This window comes from Garra rufa, chromosome 20 (genome assembly GCF_049309525.1).
Source record: "Garra rufa chromosome 20, GarRuf1.0, whole genome shotgun sequence".
NCBI lineage: Eukaryota > Metazoa > Chordata > Actinopteri > Cypriniformes > Cyprinidae > Garra > Garra rufa.
The window spans coordinates 22,205,173-22,224,245 of NC_133380.1; the positions used below are offsets into that span (position 1 = coordinate 22,205,173).

The 19,073-nt window shown below is 35.9% G+C and overlaps 1 protein-coding gene across 3 annotated transcripts; it reads left to right on the plus strand.

The window, feature by feature from the left end:
- Positions 1-879: 879 nt before the first annotated feature.
- On the plus strand, positions 880-18,232 carry pfkfb2b (6-phosphofructo-2-kinase/fructose-2,6-biphosphatase 2b). Of its 3 annotated transcripts, XM_073825265.1 has the most exons (17): positions 880-1,033; positions 1,382-1,528; positions 2,896-3,021; positions 3,393-3,489; positions 4,948-5,014; positions 5,143-5,217; positions 5,327-5,383; positions 5,500-5,624; positions 7,343-7,550; positions 7,630-7,776; positions 7,863-7,967; positions 8,077-8,206; positions 8,672-8,734; positions 8,816-8,880; positions 11,042-11,233; positions 13,857-13,879; positions 16,682-18,232. In XM_073825265.1, the coding sequence occupies exons 2-17, from the start codon at positions 1,441-1,443 to the stop codon at positions 16,749-16,751; spliced, it is 1,638 nt and encodes a 545-aa protein (XP_073681366.1). In that variant the 5' UTR covers positions 880-1,033; positions 1,382-1,440; the 3' UTR covers positions 16,752-18,232. The 3 variants fall into 3 exon arrangements, with proteins under 3 accessions (XP_073681366.1, XP_073681367.1, XP_073681368.1); XM_073825266.1 differs by lacking the exon at positions 13,857-13,879; XM_073825267.1 differs by lacking the exon at positions 11,042-11,233.
- Positions 18,233-19,073: the final 841 nt, after the last annotated feature.

Consider the following 19,073-nt stretch of genomic DNA (forward strand, 5'->3'; position numbering starts at 1 on the left):
TTTTTCCTCTGATGAGTTTGCAGGTCTGCTTTTCAGTCTGAGGTAAATCTCTTTTTTGGCTCATTTTATCTGTAAAAGAAAATGTGCCTAATAATTCTGCACCCCTGAATATAAGGAGTTTTTCACTTCCAGCCTTCATGGACAATTATATATCACTTATAAATAATTAAATACACAATGAATAGTAGTTATTAAGATTGATGTGGTTTGGAATTGGTCAAATGTGCTTGGAAAAAAAAATATGACCACAATATCAACGTGTCTAATAAGTATGCACACAGTGTGACAGCTACTTAGCTCTTCATTTTACCCCTGTTGTGCTTAGCCCTTTAATAGCTGCTTGCAGCTATATTTAATTTGTTTTATTATTTTATTTTATTTTATTTTATTTTATTTTATTTTATTATTTATTATTTAGATCCATCATAAGAAAAGTGTGGGTAGAAAATTATTGAGAAAATATTGAGAGCCAGTCATTTACTAGAAAATTATTGAGAGACATGATTAGGAAAGTGTGGGTTCAGTGATTTTACTGCTATACTTTGTACTACAATCACTGGCTAAATGTAATTTAGTTCGTGAACAAGCTAATAAGAAATTTGACTGTTTAAAATGACGTTTGGACGTTATTGAAAATTTTTATTGTTCATTTATAATATGAATGACTTTTATGACTTCGTGTCACTGAACGAATCCGTTCAGAATCAAAAGAATGGATGATTCAAAAGAGTCAACTCACTGAGATTAAAATCAAAATCACCACCACTGAGCAGTGCGCTGTAATGTTTGGTGAAAGTGCTGTTCACATCACAGACGGACGCGGTGTCATTTTTTCTCAGGTATTACGGTAAGTAAACAGTGACGTCGAGACACACCTTCACTCACGCGCTTGGCGCTTGTTGCCATGGAAGGTCATCAAGTGCAAAAGCAAAACCGGCTGAGGAAACAACACCCTGCGGAAAGACGTTGAACCTGCCGGTAGCACCGGTGGAAGACGGACCCCTGAGATTGAAGAGATAACGATCAGGAAACGGTAAGGTATCTCGCTAATAGTCAGTGTGCTTTAGTGTGTTTCCTTAATCTATTCATTATATGAATTAATAGACGCGTGGATTAGACCATAAGTGACTGACTGGCTCCCGTTTATGGGTACGTTATGCCGTAACATCCTCGGTATCCTCAGCATCCTCTTCTTTGTTATGACATAACGCGACATATAATGTTACTGCGCTGCGGGTGATTAAGAAAATGACGACGTGGCAAGAATGAAAGCAGCAGTGTCACTGAATAGAGATGTTGTGTGGAGAAAATGTTTTAAAATGTTAGTAACCTAGGTTGCGTATATTGTCTTTATTTCGCCCCTTTATCTCTCTCTCTGCAGGTGCACTATGTTTTTACAGCTGGAAGAGTGAGTGAGTGATTAAGTCTGTCAGATTCACTATGTCCGCATGGGTGCCGCAGGAGGCTGGTCCAACCAGTTCTGCTGAAGCCAAGAAATCAGAGCTTAGAGGCCAAGAGAAGAAATGCTGTAAGTACACACACTTTCACATCCCACAGATCTAAGAAGTTGTTATGAATCCCTATTTAAACCATCTTAAGGTGGTCAGCTGGTTGTGACGGGCCGTTTTCATGGGTGTTAGAGAGGTTCAGGCTACTTTTCTGCTCATGAGAATGATTCCCGCATTCCCAGTGAATTTTCACGACGTCCCTGAATCATAACACAGTTGCCTTTCTCATAGTGCCCGCTGTCATTGAGGCCGCTAAACAGAAGTTTGATGTCAGTCTTGTTGCTTGCCTTTATTTAGATATGCATTGTCTGTTATGCTGGTTTCAAATTGCAGATCAAGGTAAAGGCACATTTGTTTAGGGTTTGTTCTAGGTTTTTTTTTCTCTCTCCGGTCATTATCAAATTGCTGACCTGAGGCAATGTTTTCTTAATACCCTTTTCCTTAGTTTAAAAAATGTTCAAGGATTTATTTACATTGATATTCATTGATATTTTTAGCAAAAATATGTACTTTGAAAAAATGTAAAAACATTTCTAGATCTTGGAAGACTAAATTAATAGACATTTTTCTAAATACTCTAGAAAGAAATTCGGTTCTTAAATTAGAATGGTATTAATATGTTACTAATATGTGACCCTGGAACTCAAAACCAGTCTGAAGTAGCACAAGTATATTTGTAGGCAATAGCAAAAAATACATTGTATTGGTCAAAATGATCAAATTTTCCTTTATGCCAAAAATCATTAGGATATTAAGTAAAGATCATGTTCCATGAAGATATTTTGTAAATTTTCTACCATAAATAAATCAAAACTTAATTTCTGCTTAGTAACGTGCATTGCTTAGAGGTTCATTTGCACAACTTTAAATGTAATTTTTTTCAATATTTTTGGATTTTTTAGCACCCTCAGATTCCAGATTTTCAAATAGCTGTATCTCAGCCAAATACTGTCCTATCTTAACAAACCACACATCAATGGAAAGCGTATTTATATTAATCTCAATCCCTTATTTTGTGGTACAGGGTGATATTTTTTTATTCATAAAGGACAAAAATGTACAAAAAAGTGACAGTAAAGACATTCGTGATGTCACAAAATAATATATTTCAAATAATTGCTGTTCTTTGAACTTTATTTTCATCAAAGAATCCTACAAAAAAATAAATAAAAAAAAATTTGCCTTATGCAACCAAGGTGTTAACAGTCAGAGTTTCAGGTCCTATTTTGAAGTTTGTTTGTGGAAAGTACCATAAACCACAAGTGCAACATATTCTGTTGGTGTCCCATATGTGAAATTTACATTTGACAGATTATAATTGTTAGTACTATAGATTGTAACTTTCTCCAGCTCATGATACTGGCTTTTTCTGTCTGTCTGATTACAGCATGGGCGTCTTACATGACAAACTCCCCCACCGTGATTGTCATGATCGGCCTCCCTGCCAGAGGCAAGACGTACATGTCGAAAAAACTCACGCGCTACCTCAACTGGATAGGAGTTCCAACAAAGGGTAAGTGGGCGGCTGAATTTAGACAGTTGCAACATATCAAATGACACTCACTATAAATATCATCTGTCTTTAAATTTAAATGCTCTTGGCTATCATCTGACCTTTCTGACATGATGGTCTATCAAGATGCTAAATTTGAACTTGCATTATGTAAATGTGTTGGCAACCAACACATTAAAACTTAAACTCTCTTGAGCACATCATGACCCACAAAGTATTTTAATCACTGGAAATGTAGTCAGAAGTTCCTTACGCAAACTGTTCCATCTTTACATTCCACCTTTATGCATTACAGTTGTGCCAAAACTGATAAAGGATGAAGATTAACCATCATTTCTTGTTTGTTTGTTTTTTTTTGGTTTGTCATGCAGTGTTTAACCTGGGAGTGTATCGAAGGGAAGCAGTTAAAGCGTACAAGTCTTATGACTTCTTCAGACATGACAATGAGGAAGCCATGAAGATACGAAAGTAGGTGTATATCTTTTTTGTCATCATGACTAAGCCTAATGTCTTTCCAAACCTAATGATAGGCTTTCTTCCGTGGAACCTGAAAGGAGATGTTTTGCAGAATGTCCAAGCTGCTTACTTTCATACAATGTTCTGTTTGGAAAAGATCAGTTTGGATATTTTTTTTTAGCGTGTTAACGCTGGCGATTCATTTTGTCAGTTAAACGGTGTTAAAAATATTTAACGCAATTAAAGGAGTAATTCACTTTCAGAACAAAAATTCACACATAATGTACTCCCTTGTCATCCAAGATGTTCATGTCTTTCTTTCTTCAGTCGTAAAGAAATTGTGTTTTTTAAGGAAAACATTTCAGGATTTCTCTCCATATAATGGACTTCTATGGTGCCCCGAGTTTGAACTTCCAAAATGCAGTTTCAATGCAGCTTCAAACGGCTTTAAATGATCCCAGCTGAGGAAGAAGGGTCTTATCTAGAGAAACAACTGGTTTTCTAAAAACATTTACAACATACTTTTTAATCTCAAACACTCGTCTTGCTGAGCTTGGCCAGATGAGCATTTGAGGTTAAAAAGTATATAAATTAAATTTTAGAAAATAACCCATTGTTTTGCTAGATAAGACCCTTCTTTCCTCGGCTGTGATCGTTTAGAGCCATTTGAAGCTGCATTTTGGAAGTTCAAACTCGGGGGCACCATAGAAGTCCATTATATGCAGAGAAATCCTGAAATGTTTTACTCAAAAAAACATAATTTCCCTACAACTGAAGAAAGAAAGACATGAACATCTTGAAAGTGAATTACTCCTTTAATGCAAAGGCAGAACTAGGGTTGGTCAGCCCACTGCTGCTTCTGTCTTTTTGTTTTTTTGACAAGAATTGCATTTATTTAGTCGCAGAGTGTTTTTATGACCAAATCAAATGAAATCAATAACTTTTGTAGCTTTAAGGATTCATCTATATTTAATTTAGAATTTAGTGTTTGATACTTGCTGGAGGGCACAGGTAAATTATGTGTTTATGTTTAGATTGTTTTAAGTTCACTTTAAGTTATTTTTTAAAGTCTAATAAATGTTCAAATTGATAGCTCTCTGTTAAAAAAGCAAAAAAGAACACTGTCCTAGAGATACCAGTAACATTGGTATCAGTGATACTCACATTCAGTCATAAAAAAGATGCCTTCAGTATACTGTCTTTATGTTTCTACATTAATTTGAAGATTCAATGTGAAATTATTGCAATATAAAAGTATATTTAAAAACTGTAATGATGGTGGGACTACTCATGATTAATCACGATTAATTTCAGAGAAAATGTGCGATTAATTAGTTGTTGTTTTTTAATTGATTGACAGCATTAATTTTAACTCATTTTCTGAAGGTTATATTAGTGCACTCCTGACAGGACAGTTCATGGTTTTCCTAATAATAATATGTTGTTGCATTTTGTCATTTTCCTAAATAGACACTGTGCCTTGGTGGCCTTGAAAGATGTAAAAACCTACCTGAATGATGAAGGTGGACAAATCGCTGTAAGGTTTTACCTTTTTCTCTGAATTATTTACTAAAATTTGATAGGGTGTAGAGCGTTTAAGAATGTTGATGCGATTCAGGACTTCCTTCTTTTCATTAATATAATCTATTTTCTCTTTCTTTCAAGGTATTTGATGCCACAAACACAACCCGGGAGAGGCGGGATCTTATATTAAATTTTGCACAGGAGTATGCATTCAAGGTATCATAGCCAAAAGTGCAAATTTAAATTTCCATAAGATGAGTTATCAATTTGTAGGAGTGACATGTGGTTATTATCATCTTACTATTTCTGTGTGTTTGCTTTGCAGGTGTTTTTTGTGGAGTCTGTATGCGATGATCCAGAGGTTATTGCAGCGAACATCCTGGTATGTTGTGATGTTTGGATTGCATTTTCTTTTACTTAATGGTATAATTAAGTTTAGCAACATACCAGTGTTTTTTGCATGATCTTCTTAACATCTGTCTCTTATGTGCTCTTCAGGAGGTGAAGGTTTCAAGTCCGGATTATCCAGAGACGCACAGAGAGCGAGTCATGGATGATTTTCTGAAACGCATCGAATGTTATAAAGTCACTTATCAGCCATTAGATCCTGATGAAAATGACAAGTAAGGATGTTTAGAAAATAGACACATGATATCTGAATGTACATGCTTTCTGCTTTAGAATACACCATCTATTTGTCACTCGGACCAAAGGTGTGGGATGGGTTTCACGCCACAGTTTTATTGTGTATTTTAATGGTTAGAGATGTAACTAAATCAACATCTCATGACACGATAATATCACAATATGAAGTCCACGATTTGATATTTATTGCGATATTGTAAAATGGCAAATTATGAAGAAAAAATAAATAATTTTGTACATTTTAAAGTTAAATTCTTCTATCTAATGCACTTTGAGAGTTCAAAATTAAGAGCTCCAACCCATGTTCTTACCTAAGAAAATAAGTAGCCATTATATTGTAAAACAATTGTACTAAAATAAATAGGTATATTATTTTTGCTTTACACTACAGCAAGGAAATAACAATACTTCTTTCCTAATTTCACTTAAAAAAGACGTTCTGAATTTGGACTGCAGTAACGTTACCCATCAAAACCAGTAGCTGTCAGCAATTTATACTTGAGCTTTAATTTTGATGGAAATGGCAGTAGAACTTTTATTTTGAAGGAAACTCCAGCTTCAATGAAAACAGTCTCACTACAAATCTAGTGAAATGCTGTATTCATCTGCTGCGAAAATAAAGCATAACTGGTGGCCGCTGCGTTCCTAAACGTATGTTAAACTCACAGCACATGCAATAAACAAGTTCACTGTGTTCACTGTGAACAGAGCCGTTCTGAGGGGTGGAAAACACCAGATCACGAGCTGATCACCTAAACGAAGCGCGCGCTTCGCTTTGAAACGTGCAGTGAAAACAGACTTGATAAAGGGATTAAAGGAGTAGTTCACTTTCAGAACAAAAAATTACAGATAATGTACTCACCCCCTTGTCATCCAAGATGGTCTTTCTTTCTTCAGTCGTAAGGAAATTATGTTTTTTGAGTAAAACATTTCAGGATTTCTCTCCATATAATGGACTTCTATGGTGCCCCTGAGTTTGAACTTCCAAAATGCAGCTTCAAAGGGCTCTTAACGGTCACAGCCGAGGAAAAAAGGGTCTTATCTAGCAAAACAATGGGTTATTTAAAATAAAAAACAATTTATATACTTTTTAACCCTAAAGGCTTATCTTGTTTAGCTCGGCAAGACGAGCATTTGCGTTTAAAAAGTATATAAGTTGTAAATGTTTTTAGAAAATAACCGATTGTTTCGCTAGATAAGACCCTTCTTCCTCGGCTGGGATCAGTTAGAGCCATTTGTAGCTGCATTTAAACTGCATTTTGGAAGTTCAAACTCGGGGGCACCATAGAAGTCCACTATATGGAGAGAAATCCTGAAATGTTTTCCTCAAAAAACACCATTTCTTTACGACTGAAGAAAGAAAGACATGAACATCTTAGATGACAAGGGAGTACATTATCTGTAAATTCTTGTTCTGAAAGTGAACTACTCCTTTAAGTCATATTGTGCTTTCGGCTTTAGCTCATTTGACAAATACTGTGCCAAAGCATAATGGCCCAAAACACAACTTTAAAGACACTTTATGTGAGAATAAGTTGTTTAAATATACACTCTTTGCCCTGAAGACCTATCGTTTTATATTGTCATGTGACCATGATAATGTGGAGATATAATAGTGTTTCATGGCTTAGAGAGCCCAACTAATACAAGACTAGAAGAAGACTTTTTTTAATTAACATTCACTTATTTTCCCCAGAGATTTGTCCTTTATTAAGGTGATAAACGTGGGCCGTCGGTACCTGGTGAACCGTGTTCAGGACTACATCCAGAGCAAGATTGTCTACTACCTCATGAACATCCATGTGCACTCGCACTCCATCTACCTGTGCAGGCACGGAGAGAGCGAACACAACCTCCAGGGCCGCATCGGAGGAGATTCTGAACTCTCTTCCCGAGGGAGACAGGTCTGAGTTTATTTAGTTTTGCCTTCATAAGCGTTTATTCATCATAAGATGCTTGACTTTCTCTTCGCTTTGCGAGTAGTTTGCGAGTGCCCTACGTGAGTTCATTGAGGAGCATAAGCTGTCCAACTTGAAGGTTTGGACCAGTCAGTTAAGGAGAACCATCCAGACAGCTGAAGAGCTGGGAGTTCCATATGAACAGTGGAAAATCCTCAATGAGATAGATGCTGTTAGTATGCTCAGATTCCAGCGATGATTACATGCATTTTATATGTGTTTTATTCTCATTCATCAGCGATTATTGCTCTGACACAGGGTGTATGTGAGGAGATGAGCTACGAAATGATTCAGAACACATTCCCCGAAGAGTTTGCTTTAAGGGATCAGGACAAATATCATTACAGATATCCAGGAGGAGAGGTACAGCACGTCGTGATTGTATTCTTTTTTTGTAGTTGGCATGTTTTCATTGATATCTAGGTTCTTGTGGGAAGGTCTGACTTATTTAAAAGGCTCTCTTTTCTTGTAGTCGTATCAGGACCTGGTTCAGCGACTGGAGCCTGTGATTATGGAGCTTGAAAGACAGGGAAATGTACTGGTCATCTGCCACCAGGCAGTTATGCGCTGCTTACTAGCCTACTTCTTGGACAAGAGTGCAGGTAAGATATTTTTTCTGCTGTCCAGCAGATTTTTACCCTTCTGATATTTTCACAGGCATAACCACAAAAAAGATATTTGAATAAATATGAATTATAAATAATGGGAAAAAATGGTCATAGATTGTCACTTTTGATAAATTTAATGCATTATTGCTGAATAAAAGTAGTAATTATACACTGCTGTTATATATATATATATATATATATATATATATATATATATATATATATATATATATAAAATATATTTTAGTAATACATTTTAATGTGCCAGATTAAATATTATGTAGTGTTAATACTGATTGATTTGTATTTGCTTTACATTTTCAAAATTTCAACAAGACCTCATTTATATCACCCAGCTATATAAGAATACATCCTAATAATGATCAATACATCACAGAAATGTTTAAGCAGGACTGACAACTGAAGCTTATTTTTATTTCTTTATGTTTTCTCCCATAGATGATCTCCCCTATTTGAAATGTCCCCTTCATACTGTTATGAAGCTCACTCCTGTTGCTTATGGTGGGTTGGACAGTGGTTTCTTCATTTGATTGTCAAACTTGTTCTAATTCTGCTCACTGATCATTCTGGTTCATGTTTTAGGTTGCAAAGTGGAGATGTTTTATCTGAATATAGATGCAGTGAATACACACCGAGACCGACCACTGGTTAGTCCACATCTGTCTCTGTGCTGTTCTCTCCAGCAGTATGAAATATTAATCAAGGATATTAAATATTCATTCTAAAATAATTGGTGCCACATCTATCTCATAGATTTGTATCTTTTTCAGTGATGTTTTTAAAAGCATGTTATGTTTTTCTGCGGTACTGCTTTTGATATCTTACAGGTTTTATTTTGATCTGGGATTGCAATTTCATCACTGCATGTTGACGTCTGTGCTGCTTGTTGCGTTTCTCAGAGAACGCCCTGGTAGAAGTAGCTTTTTTGGGTTTAATACAACTTGAGCTGTATCTACAGCATTTGTAACATGCTGTCAGTTACCACAGAAAATAATTTTGACTCTAATTGCTTTGTCTCTTATTACAGATTGTTTGATATGTACTAAGTATTTATGCATTTTAACCTAAATCACAGCAGCGTCCATCTATGGAAAGTAGGCCTTCAAACATACAGTTGAAGTCAAAAGTTTACATACACCTTGCAGAATCTGCAAAATATTAATTATTTTACCAAAAATAAGAGGCATCATACAAAATGCATGTTACTTTTATTTAGTTCTGACGTGAATAAGATAAGATTTCACATAAAAGATGTTTACATATAGTCCACAATAGAAAACAACAGTTAAATTTATAAAAAATTACCCCATTCAAAAGTTTACACACACTTGATTCTTAGTACTGTGTTGTTACTTGAATTATTCACAGCTGTTTTTTTTTTTTTTGTTGTTGTTTTTTTGTTTAGTGATAGTTGTTCATGAGTCCCTTGTTTGTCCTAAACAGTTGAACTGCCTGCTGTTTTTCAGAAAAATCCTTCAGGTCTAACAAATTCTTTGGTTTTTCAGCATTTGCAACTATTACAGAAGGTTCAAACACTCACCTGATGCATTTAGAGCCGGGGGTGAAAACTTTTTTAATTTGAAGATCAGGGTATATTGAACTTATTTTATCTTCTGGGAAACATGTATCTTCTGAAGGGCAGTACTAAATGGAAAGAAGGATGTTTAGGCAAAATTCTAAAAAATCATTTTTGTTCAAAAGTTTTCACCCCCAGCTCTTAATGCATCGTTTTTCCTTCTGAAGCATCAGTGAGCATTTGAACCTTCTGTAATAGTTCCATATGAGTCTCTCAGATGTCCACAGTGTGAAAAGTTAGATCTCAAATTCATACATCCATCGTTGGAATGGGTTAAAATACACAAATACACAGTTTAACTGTTCAGGACAAACAAGGGACTCATGAACAACTATCTCTAAACAAAAAAAAAAAAAACAGCTGTGGTTTATTCAGGTAACAACACAATATTAAGAATCAAGTGTATGTAAACTTTTGAACAGGTTCATTTTTATAAATGTAACTATTATTTTCTCTTGTGGACTATATGTAAACGTCTTCGGTGAAATATCTTTTTCAACTCAGTACTAAATAAAAATAACATGCATTTTATATGATCCTTCTTATTTTTATATAATAATTATCATCTTGCAGATTCTGCAAGGTGTAAAAAAACTAAAACAACAGATTCTAAGTGCATCACTGTAAATGTAATTGTCATTTTTAACTGAATGACAGATTAAAATTGTTGTCTGTGGTAGCAGCTTAACTTGTTAACCCATAGCATTTCTTTAAGCTGTGTTCTCTACGGTTTAATCAAACTGTCATTTAAAGCTTTGATTAAACACAAATCTTCTTTCTCTTGTGCTTATTCACCCCATCCGAGTGAGGTTCACCCCTCCCCTTAATTTGTCGTTGACTGTCAATAATATTTAGTACATTTGTGATATACAGGTTTGTGTGCTAATTATAGTTCTGATGTGCCAGCAGCTTGTGGTTGCACTGTAACTGTGCATTTGTGTTGTGAGTTGTTTATTCGTGGGTTGAACGCTCCATTGAATTACATTGGTGATGTGTTCTTCATCACTGCATTGACACGTTTAATGTTTATAATGTTAACCTGGAGTAACTCATCATACTATTTAACCTGTATATGGATAATTATGGATTATCTTTGGGAATACCATGTTATTTGATTGTTTTGTGGAGAATGAAGACTGAAGTGTCTTGTTCGCAATTGACGCAATTGATTGAGCTATGTGTGTAGGCAGTCTCTTTTTTTAACCCACCCAGTCTCTCCCATCTCAAACCAGGGGAAAGTCAGACGAGACTCCGCCCCTCTGCTGAGGCGGAATAGTTACACCCCCCTTTCCAGTCACGACCAGGTTAAGCGGCCCCGCCTCTACAGTGCTGGCAACCGGCCCTGGCTACCCCTCACCCCCTCCACCCCCACCCTGCACCTCCCTGGCACGCCAGACGGGGCGCTGCTGCTTCAGCAAAGCCAAGTTAGTGTCAGAATCCATTAAATGGACTCGACTGACCCAGTGTTGTCCTGACACTAACCCACCCTCACCCTGGTGTTCTGAATCACGCCTGCATGTCACACCCAGTAATTGTGCTAACCGCATGAGCTATTTCACTTTGGCAGTCTCATCTGTTAAGCGCATTTTCTTTGCTAACTCTTTGCTCTTTGGGCTTTTTTGTTATTCTCTATGGGTGCTCACCACAGTTCATACAACTTACCAGTTAACAGCTACCAGCTTACTAATTGGCATTATCTTACTTGTATTGGTAACTAAAAACTAGGGCTGTCAAAAATAACGCGTTAACGGCGTTAATTATTTTGTAGTTGTTAATTACGTCAATTTTTTTTAAGCGTATCACGCATGCGCAGTGTGACGAATTATTGGTCAGGAAAGTGGTTGGGGAGCTAGAGGCGAAATGGAGCAAGGTGAGCCTATGGACGGATTCAAATATAAAAAGAATGATGATGGTACAGTTAGCAAGTACAAGCATGGGCGACAGCCCCTCTGCAACTGGAGTGGTTAGCCAAGCTTAGGCCCGTTTCTACTGGGGTAGACAGTGCTATATACCCTCAAACGAAAGCAAAGCTATTGAAGATCTGGCAAACAATCCAGCGTGTTTTCGAACAATTAGAAACAGTTTGTCAGAATTCACTCACTGCTGAAAGCGCCAGATCGGGTTTTACTGCCGTTTTGCGCGCTCGTGAATCATCTCATGACTAAGTGCAGACGCGATGTAAATAAAAGATTCATTGTGTAGTTTAGAAAGCTTTATTAATTATAACGGAACTTTGAGATCTCTATGAACTAAGATTTGTGACGCTTTGCACTTTCCATGCCATAATCCATTGCATTTTTTTCAGTGGAAGCAATTTAAAATGATCCTCATTTTTGCTCACAAAGGAAAGAGTAATACATCATAAAAACGTTACAGTGTTTTTATAAAATAAAGAAAACAAAAAAGATGCGCTTTCTGTCGTCTCGTTCTTGAACAGGAGTGCTTAACAAAAATAAAGCGAAATGCATGCCTCACAGACATGATAAACATATCTATAGAAAGCTTTAAATTATTACTTAACAAAATAAAACAAATCGAAAACAAAAACTTGTTCATTGTGTAATCCGTAAAGATAAATTTCTCTCTCAAGGCACTTCCAAAAAGGAGATTGCAAGACAGGATCTTTGCGACATTGACTCAGAATACACTTTATTAATAAATAATTCAGATATGTCCTTACTCTTTCCCCGACACATTCATTATTTATTTTTGCGGGTGCTTTGTGGCAAGTTTCAGCCTACTGCGTGAGATTGAACGCGGATCTCTTCCAGCTGCGCCATCCGAGTCGATCTCGAAAGTAAAAGCGAAAGTTTTGTGTTGTTTCCACCAGCGCAGCCTTTTTTTTCTTCACTATAATTAATGGATGTCTAAAATATAAAAAATAAGGAGTAGCCTAAAACAGGCCCGATGCCGGCCCTGACATGATGAAATATGAAAATATGAAAATTATGTATCTGTGTCCTGTTATTTATTTTTTGGTATGCATTTCAGAAAAAATAAAATGGTTAGGATTCAGGTGTAGTTGCAAATAGTGATTAATCCTGATTAATCCACTGAAAATTCTGATTAATCTGATTAAAAATTTTAATCATTTGACAGCCCTACTAAAAACTAATTGTTTTTCTTCTTGATTCTCTTTTAGACTTTTTCATAATTTTTTTTCTGCTTAAGACCGGATCAAAAACAGTCAATTATTTTCTTGTTGTCGGTTAATTTAATTTTTAACAGGGACTTTTATTGAACCTCATGGTTGTTTCAAACTTCCTTTGTGAAACATAAAAAGATACATTTATTTGATCCTTTTCATATAATAAAAGTGAATGATGACCAAAAATGGCTAGTAAAATTTAAAGGAATGGTTCACCCAAAAATTAAGATTTGCTTAAAATTTGCTCAGCCTCAGGCCATCCAAGATGTAGATTTGGATGAGTTTGTTTCTTCATCAGAACAGATTTGAAGAATTTTAGCATTACAAAACTTTCTCATCAATGGATCCTCTGCAGTGAATGGGTGCCGTCAGAATGAGAGTCCAAACAGCTGATGAGAAAATCACAATAATCCACAAGTAATCCTCACGACTCCAGTCCATCAATTAACATCTTGTGAAACGAAAAGCTGCATGTTTGTAGAACAAATCCATCATGCATCAAGATGTAACTTCAAACCTTCTAAATACAAGCTCTCTATCAATAATATTGCATTCTCCAATTAAAAGTTATCTTGTCTGAATCAGGAGAGAAATATGCACAGATCAAGCTTTGTTTACAATCTAAACAAATATGTTGGTTCTGACCCTGGTTACCATTAGATTTTTGTATAGAAACTAGCAGCATAACATCTCTTTTTGTGTTCTGCAGAAGAACAAAGCTTGAGTAAATGATGGCTGTTTTAATTTTTGGGTAAACCTGTTCAAAGTGAAGAATGTTCCTTGTTCATGTTTTACTCTGAACATGCCAGTTTGTCCTCAGGCTTCAGTTGTCTTCTCCATATTTGTCTCCCCTCTTTCTTCCTCCCCTCCCCTTCATCTTCCTCTCTCTATTTTCACAGTCTCATGTGGTTGGCAGTCATCTGTGAGTATCCCATGAGTTTGAGAGCTTTTTGACCCCATTGCATTTTTAGAACATTGTTTTTCGGTATATGTTTGATGTCACAAACCATGTGCTGTTTCAATTGAATGATAATTCTCAGTTGACTATTCTTAGAACTTGCATTTAAAGGATTTCCTTACAATTTACTTACCCCCATGTCATCAAAGATGTTCATGTCTTTCTTTCTTCAGTCGCAAAGAAATTAAGCTTTTGAGGAAAACATTCCAGGATTTTTCTCCATATAGTGGACTTCAATGGTGGCCGACGAGTTGAAGGTCCAAATTGCAGTTTCAGTGCAGCTTCAAAGGGCTCTACATGATCCCAGGCGAGGAATAAGGGTCTCATCTAGTTAAAAGAGTGGTCATTTTCTAAGAAAATACAAATGTATATACTTTTTAACCACAAATGCTCAGCTTGCACTAGCTCGACCACATGAAGTAGGCAGAAGTACCAAACCAGTGTTTACAAAGCAAACGTGCACAGAAAGTCAAACGCCCTTTATAAAAAAAAAAAGGTAAAACAACTATGTTGGATGATTTTGAAGTTGGAGAAGAAAATACGAGTTTTTTTTGCCATACTTTACCTTTTTAAACTGAAGTACACAGATGAAGAACTAACCGTGCATGACTTTTCCAGTGTGATTACATAATGTGTGAAGACGCCCATGCGCAACGCAAAGGTAGTGCAAGATGAGCATTTGTGGTTAAAAAGTATATCTTTTTTTTTATGAAATGACTGATCGTTTCACTAGATAAGACTCTTATTCCTTGGCTGGGTTTGTGTCGAGCCCTTTGAGCTGCATTGAAACTGCAATTTGGAAGTTCAAACCACTGGAAACCATAGAAATCCACCATACGGAGAAAAATCCTGGAATGTTTTCCTCAAAAAACATACTTTCTTCATGAATGAGGAAAGAAATACATGAACATCTTGGATGACAAGGTGGTGAAATTTTTATTCTGGAAGTGTTTTGGAAGTGTATATGGTGGCTTGATTGTGATGAGTGAATGCAGAATGATAAGCAAAACATACAGCAAACATAAGTTTTCCAGTTGTCCTAGGGTTGTGAAAGAACTGGTTCCAGGGAAACATATTTACCCTTTTAAAAGCTTTCATTGAAGGGATAGTTCACTCAAAAAGGAAAATGCTGTCATTAATTACTCACCCTCATGTCGTTCCAAACCTGTAAGACCTTCGTTGATCTTTGGAACACAAATTGAGATATTTTTGATAAAATCTGAGAGCTTTCTGACCCTCCATAGACAGCAACTCAAATGATATGTTCAAGGCCCAGAAAGGTAGTAAGGACATCATTAAAATAGTCAATGTGTACTCTTGTGAATGCACGTCAAAGACTGAAAATAAATTGCTGCATAAAGTGGTTACTTTTGTTTTCTTCGCACACAAACAATATTCTTGTAGCTTTATAACATCACGGTTGAACCACTGATGTCACATGGACTATTTTAATAATGTCCTTACTACCTTTCTGGGCTTTGAGCGTGTCAGTTGAACGTTGCTGTTTATGACAAAGCTCTCAGATTTCATCAAAAATATCTTAACTTGTGTTCCAAAGATGAACAAAGGTCTTACAGGTTTGGAATGACATTGAGGGTGAGTAGTTAATGACAGAATTTTCACTTTTGGGTGAATTATCCCTTTAATTGTTATACTAGGTGAAAGTACTGTTTATATACTGCAGGCGCATAAAAACAGGATAAGCATATTGATTTGCAGTTTAAACAGCTATTTAGTCAATCTGACTTTCGAATGCAGTTTTATACAGTATCTTCACTAAGAAAAGATACTTAAAGGAGAAGTTGACTTCCAGAACAAAAATGTACAGATCATTTGCTTACCCCCTTGTCATCCAAGATGTTCATGTCTTTCTTTCTTCAGTTGATAAGAAATGATGTTTTTTGAGAAAAACATTTCAGGATTTCTCTCCATATAGTGGACTTCAATGGTACCTGCGAGTTTGCTCTTCCAGAACGCAGTTTTAATACAGCTTCAAAGGGCTCTAAACGACCCCAGCCAAGGAATAAGGGTCTTATCTAGTGAAACACCCTGTCATTTTCTGAAAAAAAATTACAGTTTATATACTTTTTAACCTCAAATGCTTGTCTTGTGTCAAGACAGTTAGGGTATGTCGAAAAACTTTCAAAATCATGTTACATCGCCGTTTTGCCCTTTTTTTTTTTTTTTTTTTTTTTTTTAAAGGGTGTTTGATCTTCTTTGCACGTTCACTTTGTAAACACTGGGTCTGTACTTCTATAGCGATGTGGGATGATTTTGAAGTTTGAGAAGAAATAATAAATACACAGAGCTCACACAGACCTAGTGAAGACGAGCATTCGAGGTTAAAAAGTATATAAATTGTAAATTTGTTTAGAAAATGACTGATCCGACCCTTCTTCCTTAGCTGGGATCATATAGAGCCCTTTGAAGCTGCATTTAAACTGCATTTTGGAAGTTCAAACTCGGGGCACCATAGAAGTCCATTATATAGAGAGAAATCCGTAAATGTTTTCCTCAAAAAACATAATTTCTTATCGACTTAAGAAAGAAAGACATCAGCATCTTGGATGACAAGGGGGTGAGTAAATTATCTGTATATTTTTCTTCTGGAAGTGAACTTCTCCTTTAAAGTTCAAAGAGAGGGCATGTAAAAAAAACTTTCTGCAGGAAGTATTCTGGTATGTATGATAAAACCTAAGAATCCTAATACTCTCCTTACTTTGAAGTTTAACTTCATCATGATTTTATTTTTTTCTATTTTTTGAGGACTCCTTGTGTGAAGGAATCAACTTTGACTGCACAGACGAAGTTAATGACTGTTTCCGCTTCTGAATGAGATGAGGGGAATTTCCAAAATCCTGCATGAAAATGAAACTTTGCTTTTAGATTCTCCCACTCCCCACCTTCTGCTTGCTTTATCGGTTATCGGTGACAGAACTACATTTCCTATCAGCCCTGTGCATGACAAATCACCACTGCTATCACTATGAATCCTATCATTTATTATCATTATATATTTATGACTTAAATATCTTACTTATTTTAAGTGATGATGCCTTATTGAAAACTGAACAAAGGAGATCCTCTCCATGAACTGAATGTGATCTGTTGTAACTCAGACACGATGTGGGTTGTGCAAAATGATGATAACCTCCATACACAGTTTGTGTTGCAATGCAATGTTGTTGGCGACAACGCACTTTCACAATCACAGCTATTACAACAGGCAGTAGTCAATCATCAGAAAAGAAGAAAAGCTTCTTTCAGGGAATCAATGGGACAGAGATTTAACAGATAAATGAACAGTTTATATATTAATGACAAGTAAGTTTGTGCAGATTGTGGCTTAAAACAGAATGCACTTAATGGAAAGTTTTAAATGACAATTAAATATTTGTCTTGCACATTTTCTTAAGAATGATTCTCCTATGGGATATTGTACAAAGTTCAAGCTAGTGATGTAATATTTTTATAGAAATGTATTTGTGTGTCACATCAGGACTAAATGACAAGGATTTGTAGATGAAATCAAGTATGTAAAGTATATTTTATAGATCAGGTCACTGCTGGAAGTGCTAGCAAATGTATGTTTTTAATAAGGTTTTGAATGTAGTCTATGCTCTTGAAGCAAGAAATGTTTTCTCTGGTTATGTGTCTGTTAAAACTGGAAATACTAGCTTAACAAGTCGGTTTATTTTTGTGTGAGGAGCTGCACTACTCAAACACAGTCCACATCTGAATCAACAGCATGTCAGCAACTAACAACACTGCAGTTCAATAATGTGCCCTTTGACTTTGTAATGGTTAAATGTTTAAAGAGAAAATGTCTGGATTTCTGTATCTATCAACTAATCATTTTCATTTTTAAAAACATTTTAAATCACATTTTGCCTAACTATTTGCCTCAATTTTTAAAAGTACTCTCTGAATCAAATGGTGCATGCATACTAACTTATAAATAAAATAAAAATTAAAAATTGGCAAAATGCTGCAGACTTACACTGTCTAATAATTTCAATTTCATCTCAACTCCCCATGATCAGTAAGTACTTCTGTAAGTACTTTTCATTACAATTAAGCTGCTTTGTCTAATATATCCAAGCATGCATTGACCTTCAGTAGTGACTGGCGTGATGGCACAAGTATGTATTGCGCACAATCTGACTTTTATCAGTTATACATGCTTTTACAATGCCAATGCAACGGAACATAAAATATATGATTCATTGTCAGACCTTAGAAAAATTGCCTGCGGTGTTTTGCAACATTGGTTTCTCCAAATACATACAATTAAACATCTGTTATGTCAGACTTCCATTAATGTGTAATTCTTATTCTGCATTGTTATAACTGCATTCATACATGGGCCTTTCTACAGAATTGGTGCAAACTGCTGTCCCACAACCAAAAACACATTTAAAAAGCATTTAAGCACTCAAATCTTAGATGTTTACTAATATCCTTCTATTCTCTGCTGAAAAAAACAGCTAAAACCAGCTGGTTTAAGCTGGAAGTAGCTGGTTTTAGCTGGTCCTCCCAGCCTGGCCAGGCTGGTTTTAGCTAGTGGGTCAGGCTGGGAAAGTGGCCAAAACCCCTCTAAAACCAGCCTGCTGACCAGCTATGACCAGCCAACCAGCCTAGGCCGGGTTCAGCTGTTTTTTTTTTCCACCAGGGTTATCTATTGAAACCCACAATAATATTTAAAATACCAGAAAGCTTCACATATATGGAATCATAATTTATTTGATACTTTCAGTTGGGAGGTGACTGTCCCAAACCATAAACCTTAAATTCCAACTTATAAAAATGATATTGAAATAATTTTTGCATTTTATTACAGTGAATTGTCAGGAGAAATTCAGGACATATTTATGTCACTCTCTCATGGCTACATGCTGAGTAGATCACTTTAAGGTAAATGTGTTCAGAAGTTTGAAAAATCTGTGTAACTTTAAAAAATGTCATTACCAAACACCTTTCTTCTGTATTCCATAACATTTAGTTCTTATGTGTGCACAGTGTCTTCAGAACTGTGCTAGCTAACCATGTGCTGATTGACATCTTTGTTCAAAAGTATAAAATTGTCACAACCAAAACTTGTCATTACTGTTTCGGTAGTGACAAAAAGGAACACATAATTCTTTATTTGCGGCTAATA